Raw genomic sequence first — 19,323 nt, forward strand, 5'->3', positions numbered from 1 at the left:
TGGTGTCCACCAGGGGGCAGTGTTAGGAGGAGGAGTCTAGGGCTGCTAATATTGTGAATATATATAAATGATCTGGATAAAAAAATATAAATAACAAGCTTGTTAAGTTTGCCTATGATACCAAGATAGGTGGATTCGCAGATAATCGAGAATCAGTTCAGTCATCGCAAAGAGACTTGGACAGCAAACAGGCGTGGGCAGATTTATGCAGGGCTGTGGAGTCGGTGGATAAATCCTTTGACTTAGACTCCGACTCGTTAGTTTCCGGTACTTCTACAGACTTCTCTGTATTTAATATGTGAATGTATCTTCCATGTTGATTGAAGGAAGGCAACATACACATCATTTATCCACAGAACTACTGGCTAGGAAGCTGACTCTCTACCGTATTGGACAGTTTAAACAAAAGACAAGAACCCCTGAACACACATCAGGCTGTAGCACACACCTCCACGTACATCATTACACTTGTTTACACTCAAATTAACTTGTTAAACACATTATATCTGAAATAAAGTGAAAACACTTTTTGTAATGTATCATAATCCAGATTACAATTTGGGAATGTCAGGTTGTATAATAGCTCAGCTGAACTTCACACTAGTAGTAACACAACTATGCACTGGGCTTTATTCTTACATCAGAGAAGTACTTAATTATGACTTGTTTGTAAAATGGGACATTTGAACTTGCTGTATTTTTTTCATTACAATTTAAATTTATTAGGAGTCGGAGTTGGTACATTTTTGCCGATTGCGACCCTGACTCCAGGTACCCAAAATTGTCTCTGACTCCTCAGCCCTGGATTTATGGACGATTAAATTTGATGTCAGTAAATGTAAAGAATTACATGTAGGAAGTAAAAATGTAATGTTTGAGAAAGATTTAGGAATCATAGTGGATTTGTCACTATCAACTGCCAGTCAGTGTTCAGAAGCCATTGAGAAGGCTAACAGAATGTCAGGTTATATAGCCCTTGATGTGTGGAGTACAAGTCACATTAGGTTTTGCTCAGGCATTATAATACACTGGTGAGGCCTCATCTGGAGTCCTGTGTGCAGTTTTGGTCTCCAGGCTACAAAAAGGACATAGCAGCACTAGAAAAGGTCCAGAGAAGAGCAACTGGGCTGATTCAGGGCTACAGGGGATGAATTAATGAGGAAAGATTAAAAGAGCTGAGCCTTTACAGTTTAAGCCAGCGGTTCTCAAACTGTGGGGCACCCTCGAAGTAATCAAAAAAGGGGGCGCGAATGTTGCCATATGTGGCGTAATTTCGCTATTTGTAGGGAAATTTTAAACTTGTAGCGGTGTATCAGCAGCAAAAAATATAGGAATAAATTATATTAGGGTTTGAAAAAAACTTTAGGGGGACGCGATTAAAACTGTTATGAAAACTCGGGTCGCAAATACTTAAAGGTTGAGAAATGCTGTGTTAAGCAAAAGGAGAGCAAGAGGTGACCTGAGTGAAGTGTTTATATTTATGATAGGAATTAGTATGGTGACTCGAGACTGTGACTTTAATGGCCTGTTCTCATCTAGACTGTTCTAATTTTCTTCATCTATATTTCCATCTTCACTTATGATTACTCCTAGGTGCTCATACACAGACATTTTGCATCTCTTTGTACCCACATTTACAGTTTCTCTTCTTCTTCTTTCCTTGCTATTGTATTTAACTAATACATCATTGAACGATTTAACATTAACAATTTGTAAATGGTTTCCTGCAAAATGAAGGTTTTTCTCCTACTCTATATATACAGAATACAGTAGTACATGCAGACTGTAATATTTCAAGGTAGTTCTGTTAATTGAAATTCATAATCGTCATTATACCATCAAAGGCAATAACTGTCAATTATTACTTTTGTCATAATTGTGCACCCCTAATATGGGGTAAGGGAAATGCTTTGACCGCTTGAAGACCAGTTGTGAGAGACTGAGACAGAGCTACTTTTCACAGCCCATCCATTGCTACTCGGGAAACCAGACCACCCAGGCCCACTGGTGAAAGTTCAGCCTGAAAACAGGATCTGGTCAGACACGGACTGGAGACTCTTGGATAATATGATGCAGATACTGCCTTATAAAAAATGTGACTGGCAGATTAAGTAAAGGAGTGGACACCAGAAAGACAACGGCACAATTTTGGGGTTTTTAGAAGCTTCCCCTATTAAGACCCGAACTGAGCATTTTTGCATCTTCTAGTTAGTAAACAGCTTGAAAAACTCAAACTAAGTGGATCTTCAGTTTCCCCTGCGTGAGGAAAAACTGAACTGCTTTATTACTTAGACATTATCTCTGTATTATAAAAAAAATAATCTTGGAAGGAGACAAGACGTGATTTTCTCAGAGACTTTCATGTCCCGCGAGATGAGACTTTGTGCCAAGAAATGTAACCACACTCGGGGCAGGAAATAAAAGACAAAGAGTAGACATAGCAGCACTAGAAAAAGTCCAAAGAAGATCAATTAGACCTGCAGGGGATGAATTATGAAGAAAGTTTAAAAGAGCCAAACCATTTTAGTTAAGCAAAAGAAGATTCAAAGGTGACATGATTGAAGTGTTTAAAATTATGAAGTGAATTGTGAGACTGTGACTTTAAAATGAGTTCATTAAGAACACGTGGGCACAGTTGTTACAGGTAAATTGTACACAAACATTAGGAACTGCAGACACATTTAATAAGAGCCCGAGTAGAACTTCACTCGATGTTATTTTTGTAGGAATTAAGTAGAGAGGACTGGCAAGCTTTGTTGGGCTATGTGGCCTGTTCTTGATCAAGAAGATACAAAGCTAACACGTTTAACGAGTTTACAGGTAAAACTAACACATTTTGCTGTTAAGCTAGCAAGCCTGTTGTTTACTAAGCAGCAATTTTAAATTCTTTATCTTTTCTTTTGGAAATGTAAGCTGGTGTACGTAACACAAGCTCACTCACCGTCCAAATTCGGACAGGCAGTTTTCGTTTTAATTAAAGGACGCAATAAATTTATTAAAGTAGCCTTGAATAAAGACAGCATGGTTCAAGTGTTTGAGTGGAGAGACAGCATTGTACAGCTTTGGTCAATATTGGCTCATATCTGTCTATTATATAAAAAAAAAAAAAACTTGCGACGAGACGCTCTCTTTTGAAGAGAGACAGGGACACTTTCACGGCCCACGTGACGGTCAAGTCACGTCATACTTACAACCTTTGGAAGCAAGTCCCGTGATACACATGCAGAGCAGGTTAGAGATAATGGAAGATGAAAAATTCGAAAGTCTCAAAAAAAAAAAAAGGAGAGTAAAGATTACATTAGCGCAAACAAATGGAAAATATTACTTGGTGAAATAATGGAACAGCGAAAAGAGAGAGAATAGTATTTGAGGATGTCTGGGGGAGAAAAGAGCCGAAAATACAGATCACGTGGCATGGCAGCAGCAGCAAGCCAGCAGCTGATCGAGCAAAGAGGAGGTAAAAAAAAAAAAAAAAAACAACTGTTATTTGTTTCCCATTGTATCACCGTTTAAGAGGGGGTTTCGGAGGAGCGACCGTGTCTCCTTGGGGTGCATTCAGCCACCTTTTCAAAATGACGCGTAGCGCTGGTGGAGGGGGGATCGGTGAGTGAAGCGAGCATGGGGCAAAGGCCCCTAGTTATACCATAAAACATTTTTCCATTCGTTCTGCAGGAAAACATGAATGTCCATCACTTCAAGCTTCATAGGGTCAGACACATATACAAAAATATAATTTGTGTGGTGGAGTATTCCTTTAATGCTTCACACCATAAAAAACTGGAATAGCTTGTGTTGCCTTATTGACTGATAAGTCGTCACAGGAAGCTTTTGCATTGTTGCTTAAATATGGCTCCTGGGTGAATGGCCTCCTCTAACTCAGAAATCATTTCATATTGTTATTCCTCTTCAGACAGGTGCTGTGCTCTTTTTGTTGGTGACTGTGATTGTGAACATTAAGCTCATTTTAGACACCAGAAGAGCAGTGATTGAGGAAGAGGATGTGCAGGAATATGGTGAGTAAAAATGGCTGCTATGATTTCTTACATTGTGCTGGGCAGCTGTTTCTTAACTTGCCACTGATTTTCTTAGTCATAAACCTTTTGACTTGAATTCCATTTTTATCACTCTTGTGTTGGGTTTATGGACAGGGATTTATATTCTTTCTAAATTCTTAATAGTTACTCAGGCCCGCAGAGAGAATGAGATGCATGCCACCAACTCCTCCTATAAGGTTAAGTAGTCTGTGAGAAGGCAAATTAAAATCTTTTATTTTGCAGAGTATGTTCATGAAAGTAACATTAAAGTTCTTGAAAGTTTGCACAGACATTAGGAAGTTTTTCTTCACATGGAGAACCAAACACGCATGGAATATGAGACCATGTAGAGTGGTGGACAGCGGGGCTTTAAGGACCTTCAAAACTTGACTTCATGTTAATTTAGAGGCATTAAGTGAATAAGACTGGTGAGCTTTGTTGGGCTGAATGGCCTCAAGTCAGGTCAGATTGGGGAGCATACACTGGTACAGCACGTTGCCACACCCACAACATGACAAGACACCTCGGGATCCTTGTTGGCAACCCCTCAGGCAAACATGTGGTCCAGTCCCCCTCCACCCACTAGAAATGTCTGTCTATCTGCCGCAGCCAGGTGATACATGACCGTCCCCTTTGGCCTGGCCCAGCCACTCGTGTCCTCAGCATTGAGAATCCAGTGAGTCTGTAGTGCCGTAATTGACGCTCCCTCACAATACAGGTAATGGGCCTCATTCGGGACTCAGCTAGCAACTGCTCATTCAACACAAATTCAAATTGGCAGTACCTAAGGATTCTCCAAAGAAACGCAGTACCGAAGGAATCCAGGCTTCATTTCAGGTCACTTGATAGCAACCATCTAGCAAGACAGAAGCACTAAGACTTCTGTCTTCTTCCAAAGATATTGAGAGCACCACACACCCCTTTCCAGTGACCTCATGACTACCCCATGCTTTCCCAGTCTGTCTACTGACTTCATAGGAAGAGTCACCAGAGACATAAATGTCTGTGCCGAGTCAAGTAAACCTCTCTTAAGACTCCTCGTTCAGTCTCTCGAGTGCCCCAATCAGAGCCTACATTGACTCTGTGAAGAGCACAGCATCATCGAGAAGGTCGAGATAAGTGAATCTCTCCACTAACAGATACCCCATGACCCTGCCCAACACCCAGTAAGAGTAGAAGCAAAAGGAGCAGAGCACACCCCTGACAAACCCCATAATCGATTGGGAAAAATGCAAAGGTTCTGCCTCCACTCTGCACAGCATTCACAGTACCAGTGTACAGGCCGGCTTTGATATCCAGAAACTTCGAGGGGATCCCATAAAGTCTCGGGATGATCTACAGGGTAGCTCGATGAACTGAATCGAACGCTTTACAAAAATCAACAAAGGCTGTGAAGAAACTCTGACGATATTCATGTTTGCACTCAATGAGAACCCTCAGTGCCAGGATGTGCCTGAGAGTCCCGGTCAGAGCCTCCATTGACTCCGTGAAGATCACAGCATCGTCAGCAAAGTCAAGATTAGTGAATCTTTCTTCACCAACAGATGCCCCACAACTGCTGGACCCCACGACTCCCCCCAACACCCACTCCATGCAAGAATTGAGAGTAGGAGCAGAGTAGGAGCAGAACACACCCCTGAATGGCCTGTTCTCATCTAACTCTAAATCTTTCTAATGTTAAACGCAGAAGGAGACCAGTTTGTGTTCTTGTGTTAATAATGTAGGTGTATTCCAGGTCTGAAGTTTGTTATTAGCAGGGGTACCCGGAGTACAGTGTAAGTGAGGAGGAAAATTTTTGTCCCCAAACTAAAATTTTACTGACTAAACCCAGTTCTTCGAACTGAACTTGCTGGGGTTTCCTGGTTTCTGCCGTACAAGTGAAGAAGTTGGCAGTCACTTAAAATCCGCTCCACTTGTGAATGATCTTCCACATAGTGGAATGGTTGATTTCCGTTTGTCTGGAGAACTTTCTTACAGGCATCATCAGTAACGTTCATTCTATAGGCCTCGGAGAGCTCTTTTGATCTTGGAATGGTGATGAAGAGCAAACCAAGCTAAATGTCTGAGGTTTAAATATGAGGGGTTCAGACAAGATCTTCTCTCACAATGTTCTTTTCATTTGCCCCTGAGTCTACAGTGCATCCGGAAAGTATTCACTTTCGTCACATTTTGTTATGTTACAGCCTTATTCCAAAATGGATTAAATTCATTTTTTTCCTCAGAATTCTACACACAACACCCCATAATGACAACGTGAAAAAAGTTTACTTGAGGTTTTTGCAAATTTATTAAAAATAAAAAACTGAGAAATCCCATGTCCATAAGTATTCACAGCCTTTGCTCAATACTTTGTCGATGCACCTTTGGCAGCAATTCCAGCCTCAAGTCTTTTTGAATATGATGCCACAAGCTTGGCACACCTATCCTTGGCCAGTTTGGCCCATTCCTGTTTGCAGCACCTCTCAAGCTCCATCAGGTTGGATGGGAAGCGTCGGTGCACAGCCATTTTAAGATCTCTCCAGAGATGTTCAATCGGATTCAAGTCTGGGCTCTAGCTGGGCCACTCAAGGACATTCACAGAGTTGTCCTGAAGCCACTCCTTTGATATCTTGGCTGTGTGCTTAGGGTTGTTGTCCTGCTGAAAGATGAACCGTCGCCCCAGTCTGAGGTCAAGAGTGCTCTGGAGCAGGTTTTCATCCAGGATCTCTCTGTAGATTGCTGCAGTCATCTTTCCTTTATCCTGACTAGTCTCCCAGTCCCTGCCACTGAAAAACATCCCCACAACATGATGCTGCCACCACCATGCTTCACTGTAGGGATGGTATTGGCCTGGTGATGAGAGGTGTCTGGTTTCCTCCAAACGTGACGCCTGGCATTCACACCAAAGAGTTCAATCTTTGTCTCATCAGACCAGAGAATTTTCTTTCTCATGGTCTGAGAGTCCTTCAGGTGCCTTTTGGCAAAATCCAGGCAGGCTGCCATGTGCCTTTTACTAAGGAGTGGCTTCCGTCTGGCCACTCTACCATACAGGCCTGATTGGTGGATTGTTGCAGAGATGGTTGTCCTTCTGGAAGGTTCTCCTCTCTCCACAGAGGACCTCTGGAGCTCTGACAGAGTGACCATTGGGTTCTTGGTCACCTCCCTGACTAAGGCCCTTCTCCCCCAATCACTCAGTTTAGATAGCCGGCCAGCTCTAGGAAGAGTCCTGGTGGTTTCGAACTTCTTCCACTTATGGATGATGGATGCCACTGTGCTCATTGGGACCTTCAAAGCAGAAGAAATTTTTCTGTAACCTTCCCCAGATTTGTGCCTCGAGACAATCCTGTCTCGGAGGTCTACAGACAATTCCTTTGACTTCATGCTTGGTTTGTGCTCTGACATGAACTGTCAACTGTGGGACCTTACATAGACAGGTGTGTTCATTTCCAAATCATGTCCAATCAACTGAATTTACCACAGGTGGACTCCAATTAAGCTGCTGAAACATCTCAAGGATGATCAGGGGAAACAGGAGGCACCTGAGCTCAATGTTGAGCTTCATGGCAAAGGCTGTGAATACTTATGTACATGTGCTTTCTCAATTTTTTTATTTTTAATAAATTTGCAAAAATCTCAAACTTTTTTCACATTGTAATCATGGGTTGTTGTGTGTAGAATTCTGAGGAATAAAATTAATTTAATCCATTTTGGAATAAGGCTGTAACATAACAAAATGAGGAAAAAGTGATGCGTTGTGAATACTTTCCGGATGCACTGTAATTTGAGGCAGAGGCGCACTTACAGTTTCTATATGTAAAATTTGCATTTATGTTTGTTTAAATTATACAAAGGGCTTCTGCCGTAGCTATTCCCATTTTTATATGAGATCACCAATTTATTTATTTATTTTGTTTTTAAGACTATACAAAGGACTACAAAATGTAAATGTGGCCTGATGATTGTTACATCACCTTTATCTATTGATACTGTTTAAATGAAGATAAATCCTATACACGTGCATCTCAATAATTTAAAATATCATTTAAAAGTTAATTTATTTCAATAATTGAATTCAAAAAGTGAAACTCATATTTGGCAGATTCTTTATGGGGTTTAGGTCAGGTGAGTTTGCTGGCCAATCAAGCCCAGTGATACACACCATGGTCATTAAACCAGGTGTTGGTACTTTTGGCAGTGTGGGCAGGTGCCAAGTCCTGCTGGAAAATGAAATCATCATATTCATAAAGCTTGTCAGCAGAGGTGTGCAAGAAGTGCTCTAAAATGTCCTGGTAGACGGCTGTGCTGACTTTGGACTTGATAAATAAAACACAGTGGGCTTTGAAATCTGGGGAGAGTCTGTCTGACAGAATGTTCTCAGATCCCTTGTCCTGTGTTCTCCATCCTCATTTAGCATTGAGGAGAAGACAAAAGTGGTAATCATTGTGGCACACACATGTATCAGAAAAATAATGTTTTAAAATTCATTTTTTGGACCTTTCAATTTTTTTTTTTAGTTCAGTTAAAGTTTTTTAAGGTATTTTGAATGAACAATCAAGAGGATAAAAAAAGAAAAATTGTCAAGGCCTGTTTCACTGTTATTGACCTAGCGTGCTACTATTGGTGCAGAAACCTACCACTCTTGACAATTTCTTGTGTTAATGAAAAGGCACAGAATACCAATGAGCTGCACCAGTAATGCTCTCTGCTCTGGAAATGCATTTTATTGCATTTTTACTGGTTTCGTCTTTTAGTCATTCAGTCTTCATTCAATACAGAGCAATGTGTGAGCATCGCCAGACCTTTAAGAGAAGAAATCATTGAACGAACACAGATCGATTGGAGACTTGGCTACGCCATTCTGATGTGTCTTGTGCTGTAAACGTGTAAAGTAGATTCTGAAGCATGCTAATAGGGTTATGACTGGCATCATTAAAATGGATGTGGGGGGTTATTTTCTATTCTGATTTGTTCATTTTAAACTAAGATGAATCGTATTCCTGTTCGGTTAACAGATGAAGCCTTGCCAAACATGGAAACTCCACGGAGACCAGCCAGTGGAAGGAGGGTCCTGGACATCGAGGTGTATTCCAGTCGGTCCAAAGTCTACGTTGCAGTGGATGGGACAACGGTGAGTGGCCCTCTCTTTCCAATCTTGACTTTGTAAAGTTTGAATCTGTGCCATTTTAGATGGCTAGACAGATAAAAAAAACTTTAATAAAACCAAAGGAAATGGCAGGGTTACAACAGCTAACAGAAAAGACACAGATATACATATAGCAAGACTTACAAGGGACATACAAAAAGTTTCCCCACTTTTATATTTTCGTTGGAAACGGTGAAGGCTGGAGGAGTTGTAATTGGGCATTAACAAGTTGGTGCGATGCTGGGAAAATTGCATCGCAAAGGAAGGTGCCTATGTGGAAAAATTATGTCATTTATTTTTGAAATTCCTAATAAATAGAGTTTAAAAAAAAAAAGTGTGGAAACTTTTTGAACATCCCTCGTATAATAAACTTATAAGTTACAATCAGGGCTGTCTTATCTGCATTATAGACCCAAGGGCAATGCAGTGCACTGGGGCCCTTACCTATACAACCACTCACAGGAATAAAAATGTACAGTGGGGCAAAAAAGTATTTAGTCAGCCACCAATTGTGCAAGTTCTCCCACTTAAAAAGATGAGAGAGGCCTGTAATCTTCATCATAGGTATACCTCAACTATGAGAGACAAAATGAGAAAAAAGAATCCAGAAAATCACATTGTCTGATTTTTAAAGAATTTATTTGCAAATTATGGTGGAAAAAAAGTATTTGGTCAATAACAAAAGTTCATCTCAATACTTTGTTATATACCCTTTGTTGGTAATGACAGAGGTCAAACGTTTTCTGTAAGTCTTCACAAGGTTTTCACACACTGTTGCTGGTATTTTGGCCCATTCCTCCATGCAGATCTCCTCTAGAGCAGTGATGTTTTGGGGCTGTCGTTTGGCAACATGGACTTTCAACTCCCTCCAAAGATTTTCTATGGGGTTGAGATCTGGAGACTGGCTAGGCCACTCCAGGACCTTGAAATGCTTCTTACGAAGCCACTCCTTTGCTACCCGGGCGGTGTGTTTGGGATCATTGTCATGCTGAAAGACCCAGCCACGTTTCATCTTCAATGCCCTTGCTGATGGAAGGAGGTTTTCACTGAAAATCTGACGATACATGGCCCCATTCATTCTTTCCTTTACACGGATCAGTCGTCCTGGTCCCTTTGCAGAAAAACAGCCCCAAAGCATGATGTTTCCACCCCCATGCTTTACAGTAGGTATGGTGTTCTTTGGATGCAACCCAGCATTCTTTCTCCTCCAAACACGACAAATAGAGTTTTTACCAAAAAGATCTATTTTGGTTTCATCTGACCATATGACATTCTCCCAATCCTCTTCTGGATCATCCAAATGCTCTCTAGCAAACTTCACACGGGCCTGCACATGTACTGGCTAAAGCAGGGGGACATGTCTGGCACTGCAGGATTTGAGTCCCTGGCGGCGTAGTTTGTTACTGATGGTAGCCTTTGTTACTTTGGTCCCAGCTCTCTGCAGGTCATTCACTAGGTCCCCCCCGTGTGGTTCTGGGATTTTTGCTCACCGTTCTTGTGATCATTTTGACCCCACGGGGTGACATCTTGCGTGGAGCCCCAGATCGAGGGAGATTATCAGTGGTCTTGTATGTCTTCCATTTTCTAATAATTGCTCCCACAGTTGATTTCTTCACACCAAGCTGCTTACCTATTGCAGATTCAGTCTTCCCAGCCTGGTGCAGGTCTACAATTTTGTTTCTGGTGTCCTTTGACAGCTCTTTGGTCTTGGCCATAGTGGAGTTTGGAGTGTGACTGTTTGAGGTTGTGGACAGGTGTCTTTTATATTGATGACGAGTTCAAACAGGTGCCATTAATACAGGTAACGAGTGGAGGACAGAGGAGCCTCTTACAGAAGAAGTTACAGGTCTGTGAGAGCCAGAAATCTTGCTTGTTTGTTATTGACCAAATACTTATTTTCCACCATAATTTGCAAATAAATTCTTCAAAAATCAGACAATGTGATTTTCTGGATTTTTTTTTTCTCATTTTGTCTCTCATAGTTGAGGTATACCTATAATGAAAATTACAGGCCTCTCTCATCTTTTTAAGTGGGAGAACTTGCAAAATTGGTGGCTGACTAAATACTTTTTTGCCCCACTGTAAATGGTCAATAAAATGAAAGATATATTTATTGTAGTGGTACTTTCAACAAAATCGGTCTTTAAACATTAAAAAAAACATGCTGTGCAGCAAAGATTAATCAACACAAACATTTGAACAATATAACATGAGCCTTGAAAATCATAAACCATACAGCATGGGGCCCCTATGCTCGCAGGGCCCCTGGGCAACTGCCCAGCGTGTCCATGTGTTAAGACAGCCCTGGTTAGTTTCACAGTACAAGATATCATTGGCATTATTAAGATGTCTGCTAGGCCAGCTCAGTACCATTTAGCAAACAGAGATCAAGACCACTTTGGGCGAGGGATGACGCATTATACAGCCTGATTGCTGAGGGTAGAAACAACCTCGCATGGCGCTCCTTGGAGCAACACAGTTGGCTCAAGTCACTAAATACACTCCTCTGTTTAGCCAAAACCCCATACAAGGGCCAGGAAAGTCAGTGGATTTCTGAGTGACCTATGTTGTACCACTTAACGCCAGTGAGCCCAGACTGACTCCCAAGATTGAACCAGTTTATTTAGTCTGTTGGCATCACATGCAACAACAACAGCATTTATTTATGTAGCACATTTTCATACAAATAATGTAGCTCAAAGTTCTTTACATGAAGAAGAAGAAAAGAGACAAATGTGCACTAATGCCATTCTCCCAGCACACTAGTGCATAGAAAAATACGCTGGGCGCTACAGACAGACAGAAAATGTGTACAAGTGGCCTGCGTCCACTAAACAACCTCAGCCACCTCAGGACACTCTGACCGTTTTCCATGCAGCCTCTGTGTTGGTACTCCACTCAGGCATGTCATTCAGATGCATCTCGATGTATTTTGTATGTCCGCACAACCTTTACATCTTCACCATTAATGAGAACATGAGGTAGAGTGGACTTGTCCTTCCTGAAGTCTGTGATAAACTCCTTTGTCTTTCTGGTGTTGAGGTACAGGTGGTTCCATTTGCACCATTCACCAAAGTCTTCCACTAGTGTCCCCTATTCATTGTCCTGCCCACTGCTGATATGCCCACCTATGACTATGTCATTGAACATTTCTGCAGATGACGTGACTCGGTATTGCATGTAGAACACCTGTAGGTTGTAACCTATTAGTTGTTCCCTGAAGATGGTCCATTTTTTGTCCAGTTTTTGCTAACTTAAACTTTAAATTTAAATCTCTGGCAGTTTGCTCCTTACCTTATCACTATTTTAGGTCATTCATTGCATTTCAACTGATAAAATTTGAAGAAAAACTGGAAAAAACAGGTGTCCTAAAACCTTTGACTGATGGTGTACATTGGTAAGCTAAGGCGATTAAATGGAGTAGCTGCACAGACTTGAAAGTTACACTTTTCTTCATACTATTTTGTCTTGGTAGAGTTCTATATTACTCTGCTTTCCCCTTTTATATTATTAACTAGCCGTTCCCTGCAGTTCTGCCCACGTAATAGTGAAACAGGACAAACTTTAAAAATCAATAAACAAAATGGTATGGATAGCTGTGCAAGTTGTTTATTTATTTATTTATTTATAAATCACTTTAAAAACAACATCAAGGCTGACCAAAGTGCTGTACAATAAAACCCAATATATAAGACACACAATAACCAAAGAGTAAAAGAAACAGAAATACATAAGAGCTGAAGAAATTCATAATAAAACAGTACACAGCTAGTCAACATCTCACACTGGGTCAAAGGCAATGGAGTAAAAATGTGTTGTTAAATAAGATTTAAAGACCGCTAACGTGCAATGGCAAATCGTTCCAGAGTTTTGCAGCTGCAACTGAAAAAGCCCGATCACCTCTAAGTTTGCTTCGCATCTTAGGAACAAGTAAAAGCATCTGGTCTGCTGACCTGGGAGGGTGAGACAGGACATAATGGAGTGCAGCAGTCTCGACAGATAAAATGGGGAACAACCATTAAAAGATTTAAAAACAAATACAATGATCTTAAAATGGATTTGAAAATGAACTGGAAGCCAGTGAAGGGAAGCCAAAATTGTGGTAACGTGCTCATGCTTGCTTGTACCAGTTAATAAAAAATCGAGCAGCGGCAGTTATAATTTATAAAAAATTGGAATACGTTTGAAATCTCACAGTTTTCATTTTTCCTTTCAGCCAACTGCTAAAAGGTTTTCAGTTTGTTTCTTTTGATTTGGCATGGCGCGCACACCTTTGTCGATAAGGTAGAAAAGTTCTTACTTCATACATTGTAAGTTTAGAATCTGAGCCAATAAAATCTGAAAAAAGTTGTAAGGTCTGAATTCTCTTTTTTTAAGCACAGTTCAAACTTGTATTTATAAAATATGATTGTCTCTTCTGTAGGTTTTAGAGGACGAAATGCGAGAGCAAGGGCGTGGAATTCATGTGATCGTTCTCAACCAGGCTACGGTGAGTACAGCTGTATTTGCTGACTTTATACTACACTGCCTTAAATAACCTTGCGCCAGACTACATCAGTGACCTTCTCCATCATTATGTGCCTGCCCGCCCACTAAGGTCCTCTGATTCTGCCAATCTTGTTGTGCCCCACACTAATCTACACTCCATGGGTGACAGCAGGGCCTTCAGCTGTATAGCGCCCAGAGTCTCGAATGACCTACCGAAATTAATCAGGTCAGCTGACTCCATGACTTCTTTTAAAAAACAACTCAAAACTCATGTGTTCAGGAAGGCGTTTAGCTCTACTTTATTAGGAACACTCAGTTTACTTCTCTGTCAAGATGCTCATGTAACCTGTGTGTGTGTGCGAGACCATCAATTATGTTGTCTGTTAGGCTTTTTTTTCCTCTGAATTCACTGTCGTAATCTTCTTTATTTATTTATCTATCTGGTTTGTACAATGCTATATACTGTATACCCTGCCATTCTTTCTTATATTCTGTAAGTGCCTTGAGCATGGGAAAGGTGTTATATAAATAAAATGTATTATTATTATTATTATTACACCCCCAAAGGCCACCCATCAGCCCCTAATTTAGTCACCTCTGATTAAGAAACATTTGAAACCAACAAATGTTCATTTGAGGTCCCATCTCAAGCTGATGTTTCATTACACGATCTCAGGATATGTCAGACATGCTGACTGCAGTTACTAATCTCATCGCCACACCATGTCAATTTACACGACTGAAAATCACAGGGCATGTTTAGTGGCTGCATGCTGAAATTCCAGCATGGTTACACTCGCCGCTTTTTCTGATAACAAATAGTGTTGTCTGACTGAGCTGGTGCTATATGAGAGTTAACAGGTATTTAGCCCCTTTTTGTTTGTTTTTTGATTTTTTCCCTTTTTTTTTTTTTAACTTGTCTTGTGATACTTTAAACACAACACATCAGACAGATGAGCTCCTGGTCTGTTTGCAAGGTCCAAAACACGCACATTTCTTATTCCTCATCCCTGGATTCTATGCATTGTACTTCCAGATGAGCATTCATTGGTTGTCCACTCTCATGCACACAGCGCCTACCACTATAATAACTAAAGACTAAATTAAACATGTTTGATTTTATTGGAGTGTTTCACTTAGTATCTCAGACTACACACCTGGCCTTCACCGGGACCACCGTCATGTACCTGTAACTAGCTATGATTATGTAACGACTGTGCTATAACTGAAAGTCACTGGAAAAATATAAAAATACTAGCTGTGTAACCCTGTGCTGTAAAAAGCCCCGGGGTCCTAGAAACTATTGAAATACAGTAATCCCTCGCTATATCGCGCTTCGACTTTCGCAGCTTCACTCTATCTCGGATTTTATATGTAAGCATATTTAAATATATTTCGCGGATTTTTCACTGGTTCGTGGGTTTCAGTGGACAATGGGTCTTTTTTTATGCCCAGAGGAGACAGGGTGGTCTCGTGGGCTGGAACCACTACAGATTATATATTTTTTTCTCCAGCTCTCTGGAGTTTTTTTTTTTTGTTTTTTCTGTCCACCCTGGCCATTGGACCTTACTCCTTTTCTATGTTAACTAATGTTGTCTTATTTTAGTTTCTTATTTTGTCTTTTATTTTTCTTTTCTTCATTATGTAAAGCACTTTGAGCTACTTTTTGTATGAAAATGTGCTATATAAATATTGTTGTTGTTGTTGTTTTAATTTCTGGTACATGCTTCCTCAGTTGGTTTGCCCAGTTGATTTCATACAAGGGACACAGATGGCTGAGAAGCTACCCAACCAGAGCGCATATTACGTATTAAATAAAACTCCTGAAATATATTGTGAGTACGGGGGCTGTTCGCACCCCTAGAGGATACGGCCGCTCCTCAATAAACGGTGAAAGACTATCTTCACATTACTCCCTTCCTTGCTGGGCTTACTTGTGGCTGCATTGTCACGCGATATGCTTCCCGCACGGATGTTTCGCATACTTAAAAGATCAAACAGCACGTATTGATTTTTGATTGTTTGCTTCTCTCTCTCTCCCTCTGACAAACTCTGCTCCTGACGGAGGGGGTGAGAGCATGGGGGCTGTTTGCACCCCTAGACGATACGGACGCTCGTCTAAAAATGCTAAAAGATTACCTTCAATCCATCAATGTAGGGGCTGCACGGTGCCCTGATCAGGTGGTGGTGGCGGCACAGATCGTCACCACAGAGAACCGGAACAAAGAACAGCAGAGAAAGTTGGGGTTAGTATGGGTTGTGGAGCCATGGAAAAAAAAATACAATTAAATGCATATTCAGAACATCAGGGTTACACTATAAAAACATGTCTTTTAAAACCTTAATTGTGTCGTTTCACATGCACAGGTGCAGGTGTGAGTGTGACAGGTGGTCCACCTCAGTTAACCAACATTGTAACTGAATGTAACTGGCACTCCTAGGTGATCAGGGTGTTTCCGTTTATATTTTCCCAAACAAAAAGCCTACACATATTTCTTTAGTTAAACATTTTCATAAGATTAAGAGTTTGCTTAGTGGTATTTTACCACCATTTTTGTGTCACCCAGGGGCATGTCATGGCAAAGCGGGTCTTTGATACATACTCTCCACATGAAGATGAAGCAATGGTGCTCTTCTTGAACATGGTGACTCGTGGGAGAATCCTGATCTTCACTATCAAGGTATGTTTGGAATTCCTTGCCAGTGGTTACCGACACTTAAGATTTTCAGATACTTTTTCAAAGCCATCTTTCAATCTGCTTATTCAATCAGAATTAATGTTCTGCTTCTCTAAAAAAAAATGCATGGTGAACACTTTTCTTTCCTGTTCACAATCTGCAAATCAGCCAGGGCATCTGCTTTGGGCTAACCCAGAATGAAAAAGCAGACATTTTAGATTGCAATTAAAACTGAATTGAAGCCTTGGTGTCTGCCAGGGTGCTGGTGTTAAGATTAGTATTGGTGAACAGTTTGGAGGCAAAAAAATTACATTGGCTTCAAAGATAAAGAAGCATCTGTATAAAGAATCAAGGTGTTGATCACACAGCCACCGACTCAAGCGTCTGTAGTTTTTTTTTTTTGACCCAAGTTTGGAGAGCACATTTTATGTTTATATGTGAAACTAGCAGGGATACTAAGTGCTGCCCAGGGTATAAAAAAGTGTAGTTGAGATCACTAAATAAATTCCCAATGGTGAAACATTTTGGCCCCAAACCAGAATTTCACTGACTAAACCCATCACAGGGAACAGCTTTGCTTACTTGTGCCAAGTCCCAAAAATGCCTCCTTGGGGCACTTCTCCAATAAAGTGTAGGTGTGGTCACAGAATAAGATTTCCCAAGAAAAGGAATTTAGTAATGAAACATAAAGTAGCCTGTGGTCTTCCCTTTTTTACGAATGGGGGATTCTGTGCAAAATTTTTGTCAAGGTAGGTTCAACAGTGTGGATATGAATATGGCACAAACAAACATTTTTCTTTGTATATTAGAAAACTAGGGGGTTCCCACCACTCACTTCGTGTCTCTGCCGCGCCTGTTGTGAAGAGGGAGGCTGAACACACCCCAAGGAAACCCCCTCTTAAACGGTGATACATTGGGAAACAAATACAGTTTTGTTTATTTTTTACCTCCTCTTTGTTCAATCAGCTGCTGGCTTGCTGCTGCTGCTATGTAGATCTACATCTACAGCAGCTGTCTTTATCATCTATTCTTTTTGTCTTTTATTTTCGGTCCTGGGCGTGGTTAAATGTCTTGGCACAAAGTCCCGTCTCGCGAGACGTGAGTTCTTGATATGTTTTAGTTTATAATTTAAAAACGGAATAAGAATCTGAAAATCTAACAATATCACATTAAAGGTCAAAAAATTCTGAAAGGAATGATACCAAACATATATATGTAGGTTTTAAAATAAGCCCGATTTTAAAGTGTGACAAAAAACGTGACATTAACAACGTAACGGCTGCGCTTTTAGGCTTAGGATTTTATATATATTTATATACACTGCCTGTCCAAAAAAAAAAGTCGCCGCCTGGATTTAACTAAGCAAATAGGTACGAGCCTCCTATTGGATAATTACTGCATGGGCGATTATCTTTCAGCTGGCAACAAGTTATTATTTAACCCCGACTGGTGCAATGAGTTGCTTCTCATTTCTTAAACAACCATGTCGAAAGACATATCTCGTGGTCTGTTTGAGAAGGGTCAAATCATTGGCATGCATCAAGCAGAGAAAACATCTAAGGAGATTACAGAAACTACTAAAATTGGGTTAAGAACTGTCCAACGCATTATTAAAAACTGGAAGGATAGTGGGGAGCCATCATCTTCGAGGAAGAAATGTGGCAAGAAAAAATCCTGAATGATCGTGATCGGCGATCACTTAAACGTTTGGTGAAATCAAATCGAAGAAAAACAACAGTAGAACTCAGGTCTATGTTTAATAGTGAAAGTAAAGAGCATTTCCACACCTGAATGTACTGAATGACCAGGTTATTTCATCAATGGATTTTTTCTTCCCTGATGGCACGGGCATATTCCAAGATGACAATGCCAGGATTCATCGGGCTCAAATTGTGAAAGAGTGGTTCAGGGAGCATGAGACATCATTTTCACACATGGATTGGCCACCACAGAGTCCAGACCTTAACCCCATTGAGAATCTTTGGGATGTGCTGGAGAAGTCTTTGCGCAGCAGTCAGTCTCTACCATCATCAATGCAAGATCTTGGTGAAAAATTAATGCAACACTGGATGGAACTAAATCTTGTGACATTGCAGAAACTTATCGAAACAATGCCACAGTGAATGCGTGCCGTAATCAAAGCTAAAGGCGGTCCTTTTGTGTGTGACCTTTTTTTTTGGTGGCGACTTTTTTTTTGGCCAGGCAGTGTATATACTAGACATTAAGCCTGTTACAATAACGGGCACTTGAACAGTAGTCCATAAACATTAGTAGGAACAGTCTATATTAAATGGCAAAGGACCTTTCACCTCATTAAATTTTTCCTGTAAAATGCCTGTAATTTTCTCTGACAGTAATACTGGCTTTGCTGTCCGTAATATGCGTTTAATTTTCTGTCACAACAGTGGGCAATCAGCAGATTCTCCCCAGCAACTTATGTAATGTGCACGAAAATAAATCTACTTTTAAAAGTCATCGTATTGTAATATCATGAAAATTCGTATATTTAGGAAAACCCCTTCAATGACTTACACTTTACCAGGCCAAGCTTCTTAATCGCAAATCTAACATCCTCAGAGTGAATACTTGCACAACAATGGGGAAGCTGGTCTCCGCGTCTCAGTACCCGATTGGATTTTTCGTGTTTTATGTTTTAGGTCTTACCTCATTTACCGAAATCTGATTGGATCTTCCACACGATATTTTATAGGTCCCACCCTCTGTGTTGTGTGATGCGTCAGGTGGCCTTTGAAGCATCTGCTTTGAAGCATTACACCGTGCCCTTGCGCATGCGCACTTCACCAGAAGACACACACACACGGACACTGGACGCACACAGGGGTTTTATTAAAGAGGAGATATATATATATATATATATATATATATATATATATATATATATATATATTATAGAGAGAGAGAGAGAGTAGACATATATTGAATGTGTAAATATTAATGTATATTTATATAATATATAAATTAATTATTAATTATTTCTCAG

At 40.5% G+C, this 19,323-nt stretch overlaps 1 protein-coding gene across 1 annotated transcript in view; it reads left to right on the forward strand.

The window, feature by feature from the left end:
- pomgnt1 (protein O-linked mannose N-acetylglucosaminyltransferase 1 (beta 1,2-)) overlaps positions 1 to 19,323 on the forward strand; it is a 120,374-nt gene that overhangs the window by 23,981 nt on the left and 77,070 nt on the right. The window contains exons 3-6 of the mRNA XM_028810805.2: positions 3,911 to 4,013; positions 9,026 to 9,141; positions 13,580 to 13,645; positions 16,212 to 16,325. Of these exons, the coding sequence (XP_028666638.1) occupies positions 3,911 to 4,013; positions 9,026 to 9,141; positions 13,580 to 13,645; positions 16,212 to 16,325 (399 nt within the window). The remainder of the gene's footprint in view (positions 1 to 3,910; positions 4,014 to 9,025; positions 9,142 to 13,579; positions 13,646 to 16,211; positions 16,326 to 19,323) is intronic.

The sequence above is a fragment of the Erpetoichthys calabaricus genome, chromosome 10, assembly GCF_900747795.2.
Source record: "Erpetoichthys calabaricus chromosome 10, fErpCal1.3, whole genome shotgun sequence".
Taxonomy (NCBI): Eukaryota; Metazoa; Chordata; class Cladistia; order Polypteriformes; family Polypteridae; genus Erpetoichthys; species Erpetoichthys calabaricus.